The sequence below is a fragment of the Colias eurytheme genome, chromosome 28, assembly GCF_061535395.1.
Source record: "Colias eurytheme isolate Ceu_HAF_F1 chromosome 28, ilColEury1 Martin Lab GWU primary, whole genome shotgun sequence".
NCBI lineage: Eukaryota > Metazoa > Arthropoda > Insecta > Lepidoptera > Pieridae > Colias > Colias eurytheme.
Window position 1 is genome coordinate 2,932,863 of NC_143007.1, and position 21,687 is coordinate 2,954,549.

The window sequence follows — 21,687 nt, forward strand, 5'->3', positions numbered from 1 at the left end:
TAGGTCTCAAGCCAAATTTTGTACTTTTTGAGTTTACCCCCGGACATACATACAGACAAACAGACAAAAATTCTAAAAACTATATTTTTGGCTTCGATATCTATCTTAGGGCGGCCGTACACGGACCGCTTCAAGCAGTTGAGACCGACCGCTTGAAGCCGCGACCGCGCGGTGAACTATGGACATTCATTCACCGCCGTACACGGACTGCTTGAGCCGTCGCTACCGCTTCAAGCCGTCAACTGCATGATGAAATTTCATCGTGCCGTCGACGGCTCGCGAGCGGTCGTGAGGCATACACTGACTGCTCGAGCCGTTGACTTTGCTTTTATTTCTTACGTGTTAAACGGGCAATAATAATAATTATCAGCTTAGATTATCAGATAATTATTTAGACAGTGAAGGTTGACGTTAAAACACAGGACGATCAACCGGCCAATATCAAAAAAAATAATCATCGTGCAAAGAGATTCTAATAATAATCCAACCTCTATAATGTTCAAAGCATGACAGCGGGGGACCACGGGTAAAAAATTCTTTTATTTCATTTACCCGTAGTCCCATTCTATAGCAGTGGGTCCACGGGGAAAAATTATTACCCGTAGACCCACAGTGGGTCATAGCGGGGGGACCACGGGTAATACGCCACGGTCCGTAAAAACACGTAAGAAATAAAAGCAAAGTCAACGGCTCGAGCAGTCAGTGTATGCCTCACGACCGCTCGCGAGCCGTCGACGGCACGATGAAATTTCATCATGCAGTTGACGGCTTGAAGCGGTAGCGACGGCTCAAGCAGTCCGTGTACGGCGGTGAATGAATGTCCATAGTTCACCGCGCGGTCGCGGCTTCAAGCGGTCGGTCTCAACTGCTTGAAGCGGTCCGTGTACGGCCGCCCTAAGATAGATATCGAAGCCAAAAATATAGTTTTTAGAATTTTTGTCTGTTTGTCTGTATGTATGTCCGGGGGTAAACTCAAAAAGTACAAAATTTGGCTTGAGACCTAAGGAAGGACATAGGTTAGGTTTTATCCCGGAAATCCCACGGGAACGGACACTATGCGGACTTTTCTTTGGGCGAAGGCGCTGGCGGAAAGCTATTAATAAAGTATGGACTATGTAAGATGGTATTACTATGGAATGTATACATTTCAGAAGGGCTAAATTTTTTTTCATTGCTCTAATAAAATCAATAAAATTATATCGAGTTGAGTTCAATAACGGTTACGAAATACGAATGTGATTTTTTATTTTGGAATATCCGTTTGTTTGGATAAATTAAAATAAAATTATAAAAATACTTAATAAAAATTTGGTTTTATTTCTAATTATTTTTTATTATAATCAGTCACATTGATTAGTTACAATATTAATAATATATTTATCCAATTTTCAAACAAAAAAGGCCAGTCCATTAGAAAATGCATTCAGGGTTTAAAAAAATAGTTTAAAAATTAAAATTAATGAGTAATTTATAGATTTATATTCAATTTTCTATCAGGTAAAACAATAGCTCCTCGTAGACCAAATATGTGTAATAAATGGCAAAATGGGGATAAAAATGCTTGTAAATACCTAACTGGTGTATACTTCTACATTGGGACTACGGGGAAAGAAATTATGAGATTAATTACCCGTGGTCCCACTGAAAATGACAATTCAAAGATATTCTAGTTTAAACTATAGCAGTGGGTCCACGGGGAAAAATTATTACCCGTAGACCAACAGTGGGACATAGCGGGGGGACCACGGGTAATACGCCCCACGGGTAATACGCCAAAAAATTGGCGTATTACGTAAAAGTGGCCGCTTCCCGTCCGTGCCTTGCAGATGTCATCGCGCGAGAGAAAAATTTGCCGGCGAGAAAAGTTCATGGTAAGTTAAATCACTGTTTTAGCTAGTTTACGTAATGTTTTTGGTACGTATGTTTAGTTATAAGCCTATTAAACGCAATTATAAGTGTTTATTATACTTTTTTTATAATACTCTTCGAAAAATTAAGTGGACGGATACTAGGTTACCAAATTCTCAAAATATTTGGTTTTCGTCCAAGTGGACGAAAACTCAAACAGCTACGTGAATATTTGTTAGGTTCTTTTTACTCTATCGGACCTTTAAAATACTGAATAGTTTCTCCCGAAGTGATCTTTATTGCTATTAGTTTAGATTTTTTGGTTTCCGTCCACTGCTTTGTCAGTGCTGCCAAAATAAAAAAATATATAAAGAAGTGGACGAAAACTAAATTTAGCTTTAAACGTTTTAGTTTTCGTCCATGAATGAGTATTGGAGTGGACAAAAATTAAAAATAGCTATTCTTTTGCATTACTTTTCGTCTTTTTTACGTATTGAAAAGTTTTCTATTCAGTATCTTCCTTATAAATAATTGGTGAGGGCCAGAGTGCTGTAGGTACCTAATATTATCATTCATTGAGTCATGTATCATTCTCCTTATGTGAGTCAATTATTCGTAGCATAAATGGGGGGTAGGTCAGACATAATACACTGTATTTTTCTTGATTATCATTCACTTGAGTATCATCTTTTATTCTAGGTCTGTTTTGCCAATGCAATATTTTTTTATTCTACTTACTCAACGTATCCTAAGACAGATCTTATTGTTTTTAGATGGCCTCGAAGGAGTCTAAGAAAGCTAGAAAAAAAAACGCTACGTACACTGAAGAATCTTTAATAAAGGCATCAGTAAGACAATAATGCATAGTTCAGTAAGGTATAGTATAGTTTATTTTAGTAGCTAAAACATATTATTAATTATTATGGCTGTGTTTAATATAGTACGTTTCATTTGATAAACAAAGTACATATTAGAATGAATATTTCTGTTTTTTGATGTAATTTCTCAGTCCTATAATTATTACTTTATTCATTCACATTGTAAGTAACGCATTCCTTTTTTTATTACGAATGATTAAACAGTCATCACTAACGCATAATATAAAGACTGCCAAGTGCTACATAGATCTCAGTGTTGACTAGTTATATTGATTACTAGCGGTCCGCCCCGGCTTCGCCCGTGGTACATGTTTACGTTTTCTCTACATAAAAACCATCCTCGTACTTCAAGGAATATAATAAAAAAAGAATTATCGAAATCGGTTCAGCCGTTTTCGAGTTATGCGCTTACCAACACATTTTGCGATTCATTTTTATATATAAGATTATTAGTAAAACTAAACCTGTAAGGTAGTGAGAAATTGTGATGTTGATTAAATAAAAGTATATATTTACCTGTAATTGGTTTTTAACTTAATAGTTGACCTACCCAGTACCCTCCTTTTTCTACACGGTGGTCGAAAACTAGCTTACACTAGGACGAAAACCAGTTTTTTTGGACGAAAACTAGCATTTACCCTACTTTTGCAGAAAATAATTTAAATAAAAAGATACGTCAAAATGATTTATTTTCACTTAATATTATAACTAACTAAATAATAACTAAATAAAATAATTATGACTAAATAAAAATATTATATGTTTAAGGAAGGGTGCTCCAAAATATGTATTTCGCATCACAAAGTTGGCAACTCCCATAACTGGACGAAAACCAGCGCAATGACCCTACATCATTTGTGAAAAATTTTAGCTTTCTAGCCATCACAGTTTATGAGATTCAGCCAGGAGACAGACAACAACGTCTTGTTTTACCCTTTCGGTACGGAACCCTAAAATCTAAAAGTATTTAAAATTTATTGATCAAATTACTTTTTATGTAATTTGTCTATACTAATATCAAAATTGAGCCAGTATCACTTCTATGATCTATAAGACTATTAAATTCAGCCAATAAAATAACTCCACCAATCAAATTCTATTGTAATTTTAATTTAATTAATAAAGTAACTGTTAAAAATGTTTATAAGATCAAATTACCTACTTGTAGTTTTTTCTTAAGTAAATTATTATCTTATCAAAGTCAATAATATTATGTTACTAGATTTCCGCCCGCGGCTTCGCCCGCGTTTTCAAAGGAAAACCCGCATAGTTCCCGTTCCCGTGGGATTTCCGGGATAAAACCTATCCTATGTGTTAATCCAAGTTACCCTCTATATGTGTGCTAAATTTCATTGTAATCGGTTCAGTAGTTTTTACGTGAAAGAGTAACAAACATCCATACATCCATACATCCATACATCCATACATCCTTACAAACTTTCGCCTTTATAATAGTATTAAGATAAAGTAAATATTTTTTTCTTATCTCTGATTAGATAGAACACCTTCCGTCGAATTTGCGTGTGTTATAACATTTTTTTTTTAATATCGCGAAAGAAGGAATAGCGTAGGCGATAACACACACCCCTGCGGTACACCAGCATGCACAGGCTGTGGCTCTTAGCATGATCCGTCGACAACGACATTAATTCTCCGTTCTTGACAAAACTGGAGATCCAACTGCAAAGTTTCAGGGAGCCCGCACAGAAATTTAAATTTCGAATTACTAAACTTTTTCGTACTTGAACTATGGCATAACTGCATTCAGCCAAGACATCGGGACAATACATTCGATATGTTGTAACAAGGTCGGTTGTATTATTGCTAAAGAGTCTACGGGATGGTAACTTATATATGGTAATAAATATTGACCTCACAATATCAGCATTAATTTATATAATTTCATGAGTCACCCGTCCGGTTTAATTCGGACCGCCCAAATGTAAATGTGTTCATGATAACGCACAAGAAAATAATATTCTCGCAATAAAACAAGTGTCGTGTCGCGTTTAATACTTTCCATAGGAATGTGAAAGATTACCTTGTCCAAACAGTTCAATTCCTCTGTAGGATAAACTGTTTTTTCGCACCTTGCACAAGTTTTATTCATCTTGACGTTTTTAAAACACAAATCACTTTAAATTTGTTAACTTTAAAAAATCGCAAACGATAAACAAAAAGTTTCACAAAACTTTTGGCACTGCACTGTATTTAACAAAACACTCATGAGCACGATTTCAATAGCATCCCCGAACGCGCAATGCGCATGCCAAAGAATGACAAATGGCGGCGGTATAAAATCATTATTACCTGTATTGAAAAATATTTTAAAGTAGAAACTTGGTAGGATAGTTTATGGCAACATTGCTATCATAAATAAGTTTACAAAAGTTTTGAAATTATTTTAAAATCAACCGTTTGAGTCGTGTTTAAGTCAAATAATATTTGTAGTTTTATTTTTTGTAAAATTATTTAATAAAAAAAACAATTATCCATATCATAAGAAGATTTTAATAATAATTAAGACATACATTGGCATCTATCTGTTTTCAAAACCGCTAAAGCTTCATTAAACAATTGTTTAGAAGTTTGTATCATATCCGTTAAATGATTATAATCATCGTGCTTTTCTTCTTCAATCATTTTTAATTTGTCTTCCATAATTTTCAATTTTTCCTCCGCGAGTTCTAGTTTAAATTTAAGCTCGTCTTTGTCTAGAATATCGTAAGCTTCACTTTGAGGTGTTTCCGAGGATGTTGTCTCACTCGGTTTCACAGCGATAGCTGCTATAGAAGATTGTTTCTTACTTAAGGACGGTGCAGCATGTGCAAAAGAATCAATCATTTGATCCTTTACTAGCGCAGTTTTTGATGTCCGAGAACCTCTCCTCGATTCCCTTAAATTCTTAATTTCTTCTTCAAGCATAGACAGTTTCCTTTCCAGTTTTCTTTTCTTCTCTTTAGTTTTTCTATGCAATGTATCAAGCTCTTCCCATTTGTGCCTTTCTGCATCTAGCCTTTCATTTAATTTTACAACTAAATCAGACAACTTCTTTATTTCGTTGTCTGTAGCTGTTTTCATGGGAGTAAAGAATACGCTTTGTAAGGAACATTCCTCGTATCTAAGCAATTGAGCCCTTAGTTCTTCAATTTTTGTAGCCTTTTCAGAAGCTTGCTCGCGTAAAGCATCAATTTTAGCGTCAGTATTTTTTATAAGCTTCTGATATTCGGCAATTTCGCCGTGCATTTTGTTCATTTTCACCGTGTTTTCTTTTAAAATTTCTTGATAATACAATTCAAGGCTTTTGATTTGATTCTGAAAATAATGTTTAAATAAAAATGGTGCACAAAAACTACATAATATTATTATTCTTTTAATTACAACGATAAATGTGGTAAATAAACACTAACCCGTTGTTCATTTATTAGAAGATCGTCGTGGTTACTTTTTTCAACAAGGGTTTGCATTTTTTGTCTTATTAGTGTAGCATCGCATTCAAGATTTCTAATTCTACACTTTGCTCCGTCTAACTTTTTCTTCAGCTCACAATTTTCTGCTTTTAATGATTCCAGACCAGCCATTGCTCTGTCTATTTCTTTCTTCCTTTTTGCCTCTATTTCCCGTATAATCTTGAATGTGTTAATATTTAAATAAAATATATTTATGTGTAAAAGTGTTTTCACATAATATCATTAATTACTTATAACGAGATTCGCAAGTCGTGAAGTAATTTTCAACGGTCATAGAAAAATTATTTAACTTACCTGTGCTTGATCATGTTTTTTAATCTCAATAAGATCTTTTTGTTTTCCATTTAATTTTTCTTCCAATACATTAATTCTGGATTGCAATAAAACAATTTGTTGGGCTCTACCCTTCCATCCCGCTAATTCATTTTGCAGATCTTTAATACTCGTAAATTTATCTCCTAGTTCTTGTTGTAATATTTTAGTCGCTATCAGTATATCATTTTTCAGTTCAAGATTTCTGTTTTTGCTATCGTATAACTTTTTATTTACTACAGCAAGTTTATTATTCAACTCTTTCAATTCATCAGGATTCGCATCAATGGGTTCTTCTTTACAAAGACAGCTATCTAGTTTAGCATTTTCTTTATTTATAATATCTAACTGTACAAGTTTTCTCTCCAATGTGGAATTCTTGGTTTTATAGCTTTCAACTTCGGCTACTAGATGTCGATTTTGTTTACATAGTTCTGTTATTTTTGCACTAATAATACCCGCTGACTTTGAAGATATCGCCGGCCCGGAACCGGATATTATATCACGTATTCGTTGATTAAGATCAGAAATCGTTCTGTTTAATTGTTTTATTTCTTCATCTTTAGTGAAGACGCATTTACGTAATTCATTGTTTTCGCCAGTCATTACCTGGAGAATTAGAATGATATTAAAGTCTGAGATAAACTTATGCCAATGTCGTTATCGTTATTTTCAAAATGTTTCCTTATTATTTTGCTTTGCTTTGGATTATAAGAGTATTGAAAATAGCAACAATTACAGCCATTATTGTTCTACATTTAATTTTTTTATTTTTACCTAGAATAACTTAATAATTTAAATATATATCTGATAAGTTACCTTCAGTTGCTCAATTAAATGTGCATTAAGTTCCGGTGGATATAATATATCATCAGGATCCGGTTTATCCAGTCCAGTCAACATTTTAAGTTTCATTTCATCAGTTTCATCAATTTTGGCTGCCATTTCCGCTATTTTCTCATTCTTTATATTTATTTTAGATGTTACTTTCCCAGTTGAACCAAGTTTTTTATCCATTGTATTTATCGCATGACAATAATTGTAAAAATAGGTCCATAATTACATTATTTGTCAAACTCAAGAGACTAATCATTCTATATTCGAATATTAAAAGATTAAATAAGTTATTATATTTATGATTCGAATTTACTTTCCCAAATGGTTCAATTATATTTCAATACAGTTTATACCAAGTTTAAATAATCAAATAATAACTATTAAATAAGACGAGTGCATCAAAACAACTGAAAAACTTCTATAAATTAAACAAACATTTGTTTTAATCGTGTAGACATTGTATTATATTTTTGGCGTTGTCAATTTAAGATGGTGAATAATTGTCAAGTTGACACTTGACAAAGGTTGTCAGTGTCATCATATGATCGATTATTTGTGAATTTTGCGCAAATTAATAAAATTCCTATAAAAATCTCGTTGCTTTTCAACTTACTGCTTCTCATTGCGAGAAGCAGCTCTATACATTCTTCTATTAGAGTTACCCGTCCGGGTGTATCTTAAGGTGTGGTATATTATATTCGTCCTTGTATTAATATTACTGTTTTTATTGGTTTTGTTATGCAAACAAATCGCTTTCATGCCCTATTACTTGTATAATACAACATTGTTGTGAACTGAATATATTGTACCTAATATTGTACATGTACATGACGTATAGAATTATAAATGTTACATCGATTTTTTCGCAGACATGCCAGGTACCAACTTGATAGTTCCCGTGGTGTTATGGGGGAAACACGCTCCTACTCATTGTATATCTTCAGTGTATCTCTCGAGAGACCAGAAGACCCTTGTAACCGGGTGCTATGATGGTCAAATATGCATTTGGCACGTGAATCCTGATTCACTTAAAATGACCCCCCGCTGCTTGCTAGTGGGTCATACAGCCCCTGTAACATGTCTATCGCGAGCGTCTATTATACAGGTAAGTTCTGTATACTTTGTATATTATGTTGGTTTATATAACTTATGACAAATATAACTTCATATTATCTAATTGGAATCTGTTTTACTGATCTTTATGACAAGTACTACTATTGATAAAAGTGTCATTGAGTTAATGTTTTATTCTTTTATATTGTGAATATTCTTCAATGTTAATAATGTAATAAATAAGTTGAATATTAAACAATTTCAACTAATTATTATAATGAAATATCCTCTAAGCATTGTAGAAACTTCCTCTGTATCATAATTATTATTATTATGTTGTTATGAGAACTATATTGGCATTTTACGTTACCATTCTATATTTTATTCAATAAATCAATTGCTATTTGTTTGTCTTGCTATAACTCATGAATAGCTGGGCCAATGTGTTTTATTTTGATCTTGTAGTGTTTGTTGAAATGTTAAAATAGAGAAATGAAAATTATGCTATATTATTTTTCCCAAATATATTATGTAGCTGATACAAGTTTCTCTGTTAATCTAGATATTAGAGTGTTTAAAGATCACATGAAATTTGGCAATAAACAAAAACCTTAAACATTACATCTATACTAATAATAAAGAGGAAAGGTTTGTATGTATGTATGTATGGTTTTCACGCATAAACTACTGGACCGATTTTGATGAAATTTGGCACAGATAATCTTTAGACCCTGAGAAAGAACATAGGCTACCTTTTCTTGCAAAATATGTACCACGGGCGAAGCTGGGGCGGACCGCTAGTTACATATACCAAATAAAAAATATGTCTTTTAAAAAAATATTCTTGCCGTTTTCAGGACAACAACTACATAGTAAGTTCGTCGGAAGCAGGCGAGATGTGCACATGGGATCTTGTTGATGGAAAGTGTCGAGAAAGTGTGAAGTTGACGCAAGTTCATACTAATATACAGGTTTGTTTTATTAGTGGTTTATTTGGAAATTATAGGTTGTAATAAATGGAGAATGAACGAACATGTTTTGAAAAGAAATCCCTTTTATTCTTACTTTATTGAGTTTTAAATATGACTTATTATAGGTGTTATCTATACTAATATTATAAAGCTGAAGAGTTTGTTTATTTGTTTCTTTGAACGTGCTAATCTCAGGAACTACTGGTCCGATTAGAAAAATTCTATCGGTGTTAGATAGCCCATTTATCGAGGAAGGCTATAGGATATATATCATCACGCTAAGACCAACAGGAGCAGAGCACTGCGGGTAAAGCCGCGGAGCACAGCTAGTTACATACAGGGTGTAATTGTTAAGTGTGCACAGGTGATTTTTCCGTAACTATTACAGATAACAAAAAACTTTAACCTGATATCGAAAGTACTTAATCTAATGCGTAAAATGGCCATAATAAATTTTTAAAAATAAATGAGAAATATCAAAAAAATTATCTTTAAACCCTCCCATAGTTAGTAGTTAAGTACTTTCGATATCAGTTTAAAGTTTTTTGATATCTGCAATAGTTACGGAATAATCGCCTATGCACACTTAACGATTACACCCTGTATATGTGTAGGTAGATTTCTATTTATTACAATAGCAATGGTTTCTTATTTGAATTACAGGCATACCATATGTGTAATAGTGAAGATTTAAGATTATTCTGCAACGGTTATTATGCTGAGATTTTGATCATGGATCCGTTCTCATTGGAGATTTTGTTCTGTTTGAGCTCTAAAATGAACCCTGATTGGATATCTGCACTTCACGTTAGTATATTTTGAATTTATTTTGTTTATAAAAATATTTTTTTTTTCAATTGTCATCTGCAATCAGTTGTTGACTATAAGCAGAAATTTGGGTCACTATATTTAACAAATAAAATATGCAAGTTGAGTGTTTTAAATGCAGTTTTGTTTCAAAACATGTATATAAATTTCCTGGAAATCTAAACAGATATTCTAATCCAATTTGAATAGAACACTTTATAATGTATTTTTGAACTGATTGTTATTATGTGTTGCTTTACATAAATATTTATTAATTAATCAATAACTCTTAATTATAGGTGTTAAGACCGTCTTCGCGAAAAGATGATGTTGTACTTGCTATCTCTATTACGGGAACTGTTAAGGTAAGTTAAAGTTTACTGGGAATTGTTTTTTAAAAGAGAGAAGAATATATTTTATTGTTAACTAGACGTTCCAATCGGCTTCGCACTATTAGATGCAATTTTTTGAAGTTGTTTAGGTGCGTTGAGAGACAATTTTGATATTTTTAATCTTGACAAAGAAGTTTCACTTCTGACACGTATTTTCAGCAATGAATGTGTTATAAAAAGGCTAAATATATAATTTAGAAATTTAATTTAATAATACATATAGATGTAAATAAAACTTAAATATAATTATTCCCAGGTATGGTCCCTCCTCGGCCACGAGAATAAGCAATCGGAACCAATATATGAGAATGAGTCGAAACAAATACGTTGCTTGAACGCACTGTCCTTGAACTGCTGTGCGTATAACCAACGCACCGTGTTGATCGTGTGCGCTAAGTATTGCCAGATATATGATGCGGGTGAGCGGTTTTATTATCATTTATTTATTTTTTACACTATTTTCTTAACACTTTACATATATGTACTATATACTAAACACTAACACACACAACACTTGACACTAAGTACTAAGTACTTAATATTAAAACTTAGCACTAAGCATTTAGTACTTACGTTCTAAGTGCATTTGCATACAATCAATGAACCGTGTTGATTGTCTGCGCAAAGTATTGTCAGATATATGACACACACATCGTTTTTCATAGAGATACTAAACACGGTTATATCTTGAAAATAATTCGATTTTAACATTGTTTTCCATACAAACCTCCTGACAATAACTAATGTGTAATAGATAGATTTAACAATATGGCGAAATGGTCTTACAAATTTTGTGTAAAGCATTGTTTAAGCGTATTTATGCTTCAAATAAACTAAAATACTTTTTTATTTATTTTTATTCATAATTTTCAGGCGATTTCTCAGTACTCTGCTCTATACAAGCGCCGTCCGGCGAACGTTGGATGTCCGGGGACTTCCTGGCCCCGGATCGAGTACTCGTCTGGTCCACGGAGGGCAAGGGTTACTTGTATAAGTTACCCGCCAAGTGAGTGTTTGTCTGTTTGTATGTGGGTTTTGGAACTGAATTTATTTAATGTGCAATTGGTTTTGGGCATTAATAACAAAAATAAACAGTCAATTTAAAAATAGCGATTTGATGAAATTTTTGTATTTGAAAGATTTTTTGTGGGTGAAGGTTATTGTGGTGGTTAATCGTATTTTGCAAATGTGAAAAATGCAATTTATTAATTATTTCTTAATATTATTGACATGAATTTTTCTAGTAAATTTTCGCCTGCGACTTTTTCCATTTTTGTCTAACAATGGCAAAAATGCTTAAAAAATAAAAATATATATTTACGAAATTAAGTTTATCCGTTTAAGAAATAAGTAATAAACTGCATTATTTATATTTCAATGATATCATCGGTACGAAACATAAATTCAGTTCCAAAAAATAATAAAGGGGAGACTCAAAAAAATCATACACAACTCAATGTTTTAGATATTGTGTTTAGCATTAGATTATCATCAGAGCACTTGCCTCTGTCATTTTTGTTAATACACAGATTATTAATACGAAAAAATATGTTTAATATGGCAATTATTTCAAATATTTTAATAATAATTTCTAATAAGAGAAGTTATTTACCTATCGTCCTGATTGGACGATATATTCCATATTTAAATCGTCTTTCTGCTTCATAAATAAAAAAGTATGATCAAAAAATTGCCAGCTGTAAAAAAATATCGATTTGCAAAATTTGAAAATCGAATGTTTCCAACGCTAAGCTGTATTGCCAGTTATGCTAAACATATCTATTTTTTATAGCAAACTGCGTGGACGAGCTATCAGTAGGTCAGCACTGTTTTATATATGTATTTTGTTTACTAGCAACATTATTAGTTTTGCTTTCATGCCTTGTCATCCATTTTGTTATGACGTCATTGTTTATAATTGACGATGTTTTTTTTTCATTTTTGGTATTGGTGTGATTTTTCATTCGGTTGTGCATATATTGATTTCTAGTATAGAAAATATTTAGAGACCTGCATCTCACAAACTAAGAAATGTGAACTCTAATGTCTTGTATATAAGATACAGATTACAATAGCAAACCAACACGTAATGTAGGTATTGATATTTGTTTTATGAACGACATTGTACAAGTTAAAGTGATTTTGAACTTTATCCTATCAGATATAGGTCTCAGTTTCTTATAGCAATTTTATATCCATGGACCTTTGTAAATAAAAGTAATTTTAAACCTTATTTCGTTATGAATAGATGTTAATTTTGTACATCAATAAAATGTATACCCATATCATATCCATGTATGATGCTATAGTTATCATTAGAATTTTCTAGAATAGATATTTTGTTGCGTTTAGCACACCATGTATGTCATCTTTTATTTTATGTTCGACACATACAGATGTGATTGGCTAAATATGGTTGGAATTCATAGTCAATAAATACAAAAAAGTCAAGTAAAGTTGAGATTCATTATTTAAAAAGCTTATAAAACTAATGCAATGTATATTAACCTTTTGAATAAAAAAAAATTCGACACTGCGAGACTATATGAATCCAAATACGGTTCTGTTGTCAACAGGTTACAACAAAGCTTCTTAAATTTAGGTCCCACTCATTTTTAATAATAATTATTTGCAATATAATGTTATTAGGGCCTTTATAATAGTAATTCAAAATCTCAGCTTAACATCAATCGAGATTGTGGTCGCGCTTGACTATGCACAGTAAAAAAATATAAAAAAAATCGTTGTAATATAATTTTACTGCGTTCTGGGCCAACTAGTCGATCGTAATTCATTTTACCTACAGGCTTTGATTTATTACCTATACTTTGACTTGACTTTTATTCCTTATCCATCCTTAAATCTTGCCATATTTGGTCAAATTTACCCTATTCAAATACACGTGTGCGAAGTTTTTACAGTATTTCTATAGGGTTGAATTTATTAACAGCTCTGTACCAGATCATAAGGGATTCCATGGGCCAACCGTGGACCATGATAGTCCTGTGTTGTATGGCATTATGGCTCATCCTGATAATAAGGTAGGATTTACTTTTATGAAGAGTTATTTATTGATAAATTTATTTATTATAGTTGGGATTTTGTTATCGTGTTCCTGAGTTGTTGGACAGATACTTTTATAGCGATTTTAACTGCATATCTTCTCGATTTAATTTAACTCATTACTGCTGTTCGTTCACTATGAAAGAGTTTAATGTTATGTGTTTAAATTAGCAATATACATTTTGTAAATGGTTAATGTTTATCTTTTAAGGGCCGATTATTCAATGCTTGGATAAAACATCCGTCCAATAAAGTGTTACACGATAATATTTAAATGTCACGTAAACTGTCAAATATGGGCAATTAGAATACGTTTTTAAAATGGTAGTTTTATACATAATTCGACGACTAAGTTTTAACCAAGGATAGAAAAATCAGCCCTAACTGTCTTTAAAAAATTGCCTACCAATTCAAATGCAACGTCAGATAGTTACAAAACATATAGCGCCCGGCAAACTTCTTGGCCAAAAAGTAGCGTGGTGGGGGAAATATGCGCATCAAGTTTTAGTACATTTTTATATGCGCAAGCTTCCCCCACCACGATACTTTCTGGCCAAGAAGTTTGCCGGGCGCTATAGCAGACGTTTAAAATATATATCGAGGATTGAGACGACATTTTCAATATTTACTGTGTAACCAATATAGTTAAATAATCAATATAATATGTAGTTACATACCTTTGACAATATCTTAATATGTATATATAAATCTCGTGTCACAATGTTTGTCCTCAATGGACTCCTAAACCACTTAACCGATTGCAATAAAATTCGCACACCATGTGCAGTTCGATCCAACTTGAGAGATAGGATAGTTTAAACATGTAGGTACCACGGGGGAAGCCGGGGCGGACCGCTAGTTGTAAACTAATTTTACCTTTATATCAGCTCCTACTTACGAATTTAGAAAATAGTAAATACATTTTATTATATTATTGCCACTTTCAGCTCCTCTCATGCCCGCCAGCCATGCGATTCATACTAACCTCCGTGGGGGGGAAACAGAGAAGGCTCTTATTAAGAGGGGATTCCGCGGGTGTAGTGTTGCTATGGAATGTTGATGACGCAGCCCTACCTGTGCCTAATAAGGTTATGTGTAAGTATCAGCACAGTATACAGATACAACCAGTAGGGAAACTTCATACAACACGTTCGAAATGGCTCACGTACACAAGCAAGCGTGTTTGTAGAATCGTAAGGGTATTCTTATATCTGTTAATTGTCTTAATACCCTTGTTTAAAGTAAAAGTAAATTTTTTGTGTTACGATACTAAATAAAATGATCACGCTTTGTGATGATCACAGAAAGATGACGTAGCAAAATTCGTGTCGTGACTTTCATGCATGAAATGATGTGATTTTTTTTCTCTTTACTGGTAAAAAAAACTTGTTGATTTACATTAGGTAAACAAGCGTTGTTTTTGTATTATAAAATATCATTTTTAAATAAAAACTACGCATAACTTCAATGTCTTTACATCTTCCACTAGTAGGTAGTATACGAAATCGCCAAGATATTTAATATTTTTTTTTTTAACTTTTAAACAATTATACTACAAAAATATAATAAAATATATTCTAGCTCGAGCACCAATAGTCACTACGAGTTTGGATATGGCCTGGGCCGATATGAATCCTAGTCCCGTCGGTGTTTTGGATCAGTTCAGCCATCCTGAAGACAATGGTATGTAAATGTATTTATTCAAGTATAAGAATTTATCCACACTAAGTGTACAAAATAATTTTTTAAGGGCTGATTTTTCAATCCTTGGTTAAAACTTATTCCTCGAATAACGTATTAAACTACCATTTCAAAAATGTATTCTAATTGTCCGTATATATGACAGTTTACAGGTGACATTTTGAAATGTTCGTGTAATACTTTATTGGACGGATAAGTTTTATTCAAGCATTGAAAAATCGGCCCTTAACTGGAAAAGTATGGAAAAAAATTCGTTTATTAAATATTTTCTCTTTCAATATATACAGTATAGCTTAGTTTTTCATACTTATTTTTTATATACCTAGATAGAAAAAGATAGAAAACACTTTATTGTACAATGCACACAAAAACAAAATTTACAAAAACGATATTAACTTAAAATAAATGTACAATTTGGCGGCCTTATCGCTACCTATTTTTTGGAACGATGTTCCTTATTTTTATTTCATCTTTTTTATTCTTATAATATGTTCTTGGCTTTGGAAAAATAAACGATTCTTTCTTTCTTTATCCTGAAAAAATTATTGTTTCAGAAATAAAACTAACAGCGTCTATCTACCTCCTGGCTGCGAATCGTCTTGTAGTAGGTCGAGAAGACGGTTCCATAGTAATTGTGAACGCGACACATACAGTGCAGTTGCAATTGTTGCATGGAAACCACCAGCAATTGGATGGTGAGTTTGTTTGTTTGAACGCAATAATATCAGGAACTACTGGCTCGATTTGAAAAATTCTTTCAGTTTCTAATATAAAGCTGAAGTGTTTGTTTGTTCGCGCTAATCTCAGGAACTACTGGCCCGATTTGAAAAATACTTTCCGTGTTAGATAGCCCATTTATCGAGGAAGGTTATAGAGTATATATCATCACGCTAAGACCAACAGGAGCGTAGCCAAGCGGGTGAAACAGCGGGGCGCAGCTAGTAGTAACTAGTAGCTAGTACGAGATAAACGGGAAAGTTTGTATGTATGGATGTTTGATGCGGTCTTATCAAGCAAATATTTCTATAGTCAAGATTCTGATACGTTACCGTGCCTGCATACTTGCGTTGTAATTTCTCATCTAAACAATACAGGCGAATTTTAATAAATTTGATTTAATTTTTTTTATTTCCTAATTACCAATTTTGAACATGCCTTTTGAAAATATAAGTACATATATAACTTAATTAAATAATATTATTATGTTTCAGATTGGCCTCCACACCAATTATTGTTAGGTCACAACGGCAGAGTGAACTGTCTGCTGTATCCTCATCATGTGCATCAGAGGTAATAATTATTTTATTTTTCATGATTTTTTGGTTATTTATACGAAGAATTCGATCCTTTCCTTTTAGCTTTATATACGTAAAGTTTCGTAGTAACAAATTCATTTTAAATTTGTATAAAGAAAAATTTTAGAAAGCTCTTTATTGAGAAAAGCTTCAAAAGCTTACTTATATATTTTCTTTGGAAAAGTAATAAATAATAATGTATTAAAATATTATTAGAATTATCCCTTTAAAGTTCATATTGCAATTTTCCCTGATTAGTAGTACAGAAACGACTCTTTCTTCTTTCTTTCTTAAAAAAAATTGGTTGTCTGTAAAGTCAGTTTACTGACGATAGTTGAACGTGACAACGTCTTAAGCCCGATTGTGCTTCTTTGTCGCTCGTTCCGCGCTCTCGCTTGCACTTCAAGCCTTACATGGAACGCCTCAGAGCGAGGTAACGCCGCATGAGTCATGTTTTTTCATGCGTGCAGCCGGCTCTATCGAATTATAAGACGTTGTCACGTCAAAAAACTTTTTTCTTTCCTTAGATACGACAAATCCCACCTAGTCTCAGGTGGGATAGACTTCGCAGTGTGTCTATGGGATCTGTTCAGTGGTGCGCTTTTGCATCGATTCTGCGTTCACGCGGGGGAAATAACTCAACTTATAGTGCCTCCACAGAATTGTAGTGTGAGTATTTTTATTTACATATTTTGTAAAATTAAATTGTAATATTGACATGATTTTAAAAGAGCAACTATGGAGTTTCTCGCCGGTTCTTCTCCATAGATACTGCTTTCCGAATCGGTGGTAAATGTAAAAATATTATGTAATGACGATTCAAACGTGCTTCTAGAAGAAGTCTTATAGAATAAATAAATGTTTGTGTTTGAAATGTGAGTACCACTTCAGAGCATTCTTTTTATTTCAAACTCAAACATTTATTTATTCAATTAGACTTCTTGTAGAAGCACTTTTGAATCGTCTTTTCATATTGTAAGTATTTGGAGGTATTGTATGAAAATAGATTTGAAAATTTGACGAATTAATTTTGCATTATTGTACGTATCCCGTTCGAAATTAATCAATGCATTAGTCGTCTTTTCATCAAGGTTTACCGTTTAACTAACATTAGAAATTTTCACCAATATTCTTGTTATGAAACGGATTGTATGATTTTTTTAATATTCTGTGGGTGTGAAGTCTCGTGACGAAAACTGTTTTATATTCAGAAAATATCTGAATACTATTATCGACCTTAATGCATACGTGTTAAGGTGAATATTTCCTAAATGGTAATATTTTGTTATTTTATTTACAGCCTCGCATTCAAAAGTGTATCTGCTCAGTTGCATCGGATCATAGCGTTACATTATTGAGTGAGTATTCATTTATAGTTATGATTTTAAAAATATTTATTAAAATTTCTTATTTACATGATTTTTTTGTCAATAGTACTTTCAAGTTGAAATAGGCCGAAAATATTTATTTAAAGTACAATTTATTGGTGGCCTTTTCAATTAGAAGTGATCATTTCTAGGCAAGCAGAGCAGAAGGTAATAGGCATAAACTTATGGCGGGGCGAGATAAAAATAACAAGTTAAAATACAAATGTATTTTATTTTAATATAAATATGCAAATTTCAAATACTATGTCCACTTTATATTTTTTTGGTTTTATGGCATTCAAAATGCTTTATAAATATAAATTTAGAAAGAATAGAAAAAAAAAATCCCGCCTCGTGATCGAATTTTTTCTATTCTTTATAAATTTATACTACATATATCCACCATTTTCTAGGTTTAGCAGAACGGAAGTGCGTAACACTAGCGTCCCGGCATCTATTTCCGGTAGTGACTATAAAATGGCGGCCGGCTGACGATTTCATGGTGGTCGGGTGTAGCGATGGTACGGTTTACGTGTGGCAAATGGAGACTGGGCATTTGGATAGGGTTTTGCATGGTGAGTGAATAAATAACTAAATACACACATCTACAAAGTCTAGGGATATTTTTGGTATTGCATCAAATATCTCAAATCTATGGAGAATCTTGTAATATGGTAAATGGAAGAATTTTAAGGTCTTTAATAAAAAATACAAATATTTCATGATTTTTTTATGTTGATTTTTCTCATCTAGGTGGAATCTTGGATACTAAGGATCTTCATTTCTTGTCAGAAAACCGGCCGGTTGTTTTTACTTAAAATTTAATACGAATGAGTATGTCTTATTACGTATGAGGTCCTGTGTTCTTTGGAAGTGTTCGTAAAGTTGTGGAACCGTACTTATTTTTGTCTTGGTGCCAAATAAATTAATTATAAATAATAAATGATAAAAAAATGATTCGATTTGATAATAATATTCCTTTCCAGGTATGATAGCGGAAGAAGTATTAGCAGCGTGTGATGAAGCCCTAGCTGATGAATTGGGCGGGTCTCTATCTAGTGGTACCGATTTGCAGGGCTTGGCCAATCCTGCTGTACATTTCTTTAGGTAAGTTGCTGTTAATATACTAATATTTTAAAATTGAATTGATCATTTATTTAAGTATTACAAAGTTTGACCTGTTGTTTTGTTTTAGTTTTTAATTAATTTAAATTGATATTAAAATAGAGAAAAATTATTAAAACTTATGAAATAGTAGAAGGAAATATTATAAGCTTCTCTTCTATAGTTAATTCGGGGAAAATCGTTTCTTATGGACCATCAGTAACCTGCCATCATGTGACGATTTCATCTACCCTGATACCTTTATTACATATATTTTAATTGGAAATCTATCCAGGAGACTGTGGGAAAATTGTACGTATTTGCTCATAAAATATAGAGTTTTTCAACATCTTTTGCGCAATTTTTATATAATTTGGTGCGCGCTAATCTCAGGAACTACTTGTCCGATTTGGAAAATTCTTTTGGTGTTAGATAGCCCATTTATCGAGGAAAGATATAGGCGGGGCGCAGCTAGTCACGTATAGCAGTAGTACAGTCACGTGGTCTCCTCTGAAAATCAGCGCAGCAGTACATTTTAATTAATGGTTGCTGCTTTGCTGAGGGGGTAGTCCTTTTGTCACCATTATTGCTTTATTGAAGTGAAAACTTCTTTAGCGGCGTTGAGCACTTTTTCTGTAATGGGTATAAAATCTTAAACTCGCGTCAGGACACGTGACCTGATCGAAAAAGCGTAAGACGGATACCATTCCAAAATATCAAACATGCTCAACGTTAATAATCAAGTTTTCACTTCTGCCGGCACTCCCGGAGTGCAACCCGTCTTTTTTTTTTAAAAAGACTACTGTGCCGTGTGTGAAAATTGTCCTGAAATATTTATCTTATGGTGGCAAATGAAACGCTTTCTATTTCTTTTTCTATAATCTGTGGGACAGGGGTCTCCGTCACCGCAACCTAACCGCAATGCGTGCGGCCACACAGCGCGGGCTCGCGGCGCTACACGCGGCGGAGCGCGGTAACGGCGCGGGCCCGCTCGCCGAGCCGCCGCGCGCCCGCCCGCCGCCGCTCACCGTGCAGGGCTTTAGGTCCAACCCCGCGGGTGAGATAAACATACACACAGCATATATTTATTTATTTATTTAACACTTTATTGTGCAAGAAACAAAGTATACATAAAGGTTACAATAATAAATGAAATAAAAGCACAAAGTGCACATATAGTACAAGATCCCAGGGCCGCCAGATCTCACCTATTTTCTAACGGATGAAATGTGGACGATTGGGTAGTGTCAGTATGTGCTACCATCGTATGGCTACCCGCTAGCTTGGTCAATGGGCCAATTTTCAGATATCAGGTGATCAAGGTTCATAAAAACAATACTTCACGTATTTTCTCATAGCTGATTTTCATATGTTTCAGAATATACAGTTAAAAATAAGATGTCAGTACTCCCAGACACTTCCCGTGGGCCATATTGCATAACAGACGCATTAGAGCTCTCAAAATAATCAAAAAGTCATCACACATACGTAAAGAACAAATACACAAACAGGAGAGAAGCACGAACACAGACTTTTAACTTGGCGGGTCAAACACAAGCACACTAAAACACGTGTAGTACAGACATCACAATTATTTTAAACAGACACATACAATAAACAACTAGACTAGGCAGAGTTTTGTCATGAGCGATACAATGAATTTTGAACTTTACTGCCACGAAATAAGGTGTTATTTTTAATGAATGTTTTCGACAACGCCGCTTGGACCTTTTTTGACGAATTTTAATTTATGATTGTAAGCCTAGTTGTTTATACTACGTCAAAGCATAGACAACAAACTCTTTTCGCAGTTTATTACATGTATTTAATTAATTAATTATTTAATAAACAGATCCAGAGAGCCACATCCTGTTCTTCGACATCGAGGGTCTGATCGTTGAATTGCTGAGTGAAGAATACTCGGCCATGAGTCCAGCTAGTTTGGAGGTAAACACGATCATACATACACATGTCGAAATTGGGATATTGTAAATAAGAGCGTATACGCATTATGCGGGTAGCCGCATTGCGGGTAGCCGTCCGGCTGACCGCAAGCACAATTATGTACGTAATATTCATTTCTATGCGCACTGCGATGCGGCTACCGCAGACCGCACAGTGCGCATAGAAATGAATATTACGTACATAATTGTGCTTGCGGTCAGCCGGACGGCTACCCGCAATGCGGCTACCCGCATAGTGCGAATACGCTCTAAGGGTTGTTTAGAACAGAAATTAATATGATTTTGATTAAGAAACAGCTAGTGCATCGAAACCTTTTTTTTGTAGCATTTGTAAAATTTTATCACCGCACCTCTACTATAGCATTCAAATTCTTTATAAATAAGACATTTTTTCATGAAAAGGAAAAAAATTTGCCACGAGGAAAAAATTTGATTCGAACCCGCGTCTTTTGCCTTTAATTTCTCAACTGCGAAATTTATCAATTCCAATAGAGGGCGCTATATTCAAATGTGACATTACAAATGATGATGATGAATCTCCTGAAATATTAAAAAAAAGACGTGTGTCACTCGGGGACTGCCGCGGTAAAGCTATTGCATGCTATGCCTTCAAGCCACACCTCCG

The 21,687-nt window shown here is 33.5% G+C and overlaps 3 protein-coding genes across 7 annotated transcripts in view; 1 reads left to right on the plus strand and 2 right to left on the minus strand.

Annotated features, from left to right (window-relative positions):
* Nucleotides 1-4,981, minus strand: part of Lasp (LIM and SH3 domain protein Lasp) — a 33,051-nt gene extending 28,070 nt beyond the window's left edge. For all 4 annotated transcript variants that reach the window (XM_090117484.1, XM_090117482.1, XM_090117481.1 and 1 more), the window contains exon 1: nt 4,768-4,981. In XM_090117484.1, the coding sequence (XP_089973610.1) occupies nt 4,768-4,836 (69 nt within the window). In that variant the 5' untranslated portion in view covers nt 4,837-4,981. The remainder of the gene's footprint in view (nt 1-4,767) is intronic.
* Nucleotides 4,982-5,246: 265 nt separating this feature from the next.
* On the minus strand, nt 5,247-7,548 carry LOC149896523 (uncharacterized). Of its 2 annotated transcripts, XM_090117632.1 has the most exons (4): nt 7,328-7,548; nt 6,491-7,117; nt 6,137-6,355; nt 5,247-6,041 (listed from the first exon to the last, which is right to left on the minus strand). In XM_090117632.1, exons 1-4 carry the CDS (start codon nt 7,523-7,525, stop codon nt 5,247-5,249), a joined length of 1,839 nt encoding a protein of 612 aa, XP_089973758.1. In that variant the 5' UTR covers nt 7,526-7,548. The 2 variants fall into 2 exon arrangements, with proteins under 2 accessions (XP_089973758.1, XP_089973757.1); XM_090117631.1 differs by lacking the exon at nt 6,137-6,355.
* Nucleotides 7,549-7,870: 322 nt separating this feature from the next.
* The window catches only part of Rbcn-3B (WD repeat-containing protein Rbcn-3B), a 107,610-nt gene continuing 93,793 nt past the window's right edge, over nt 7,871-21,687 (plus strand). Inside the window, exons 1-18 of the mRNA XM_090117429.1 lie at nt 7,871-8,027; nt 8,215-8,450; nt 9,256-9,369; nt 10,033-10,176; nt 10,476-10,541; nt 10,825-10,987; nt 11,442-11,574; nt 13,519-13,609; nt 14,579-14,726; nt 15,213-15,314; nt 15,887-16,027; nt 16,544-16,622; nt 17,155-17,296; nt 17,928-17,985; nt 18,408-18,569; nt 18,981-19,101; nt 19,992-20,155; nt 20,951-21,045. Coding sequence (XP_089973555.1) covers nt 8,217-8,450; nt 9,256-9,369; nt 10,033-10,176; nt 10,476-10,541; nt 10,825-10,987; nt 11,442-11,574; nt 13,519-13,609; nt 14,579-14,726; nt 15,213-15,314; nt 15,887-16,027; nt 16,544-16,622; nt 17,155-17,296; nt 17,928-17,985; nt 18,408-18,569; nt 18,981-19,101; nt 19,992-20,155; nt 20,951-21,045 — 2,157 coding nt within the window. The 5' untranslated portion in view covers nt 7,871-8,027; nt 8,215-8,216. The remainder of the gene's footprint in view (nt 8,028-8,214; nt 8,451-9,255; nt 9,370-10,032; nt 10,177-10,475; nt 10,542-10,824; nt 10,988-11,441; nt 11,575-13,518; nt 13,610-14,578; nt 14,727-15,212; nt 15,315-15,886; nt 16,028-16,543; nt 16,623-17,154; nt 17,297-17,927; nt 17,986-18,407; nt 18,570-18,980; nt 19,102-19,991; nt 20,156-20,950; nt 21,046-21,687) is intronic.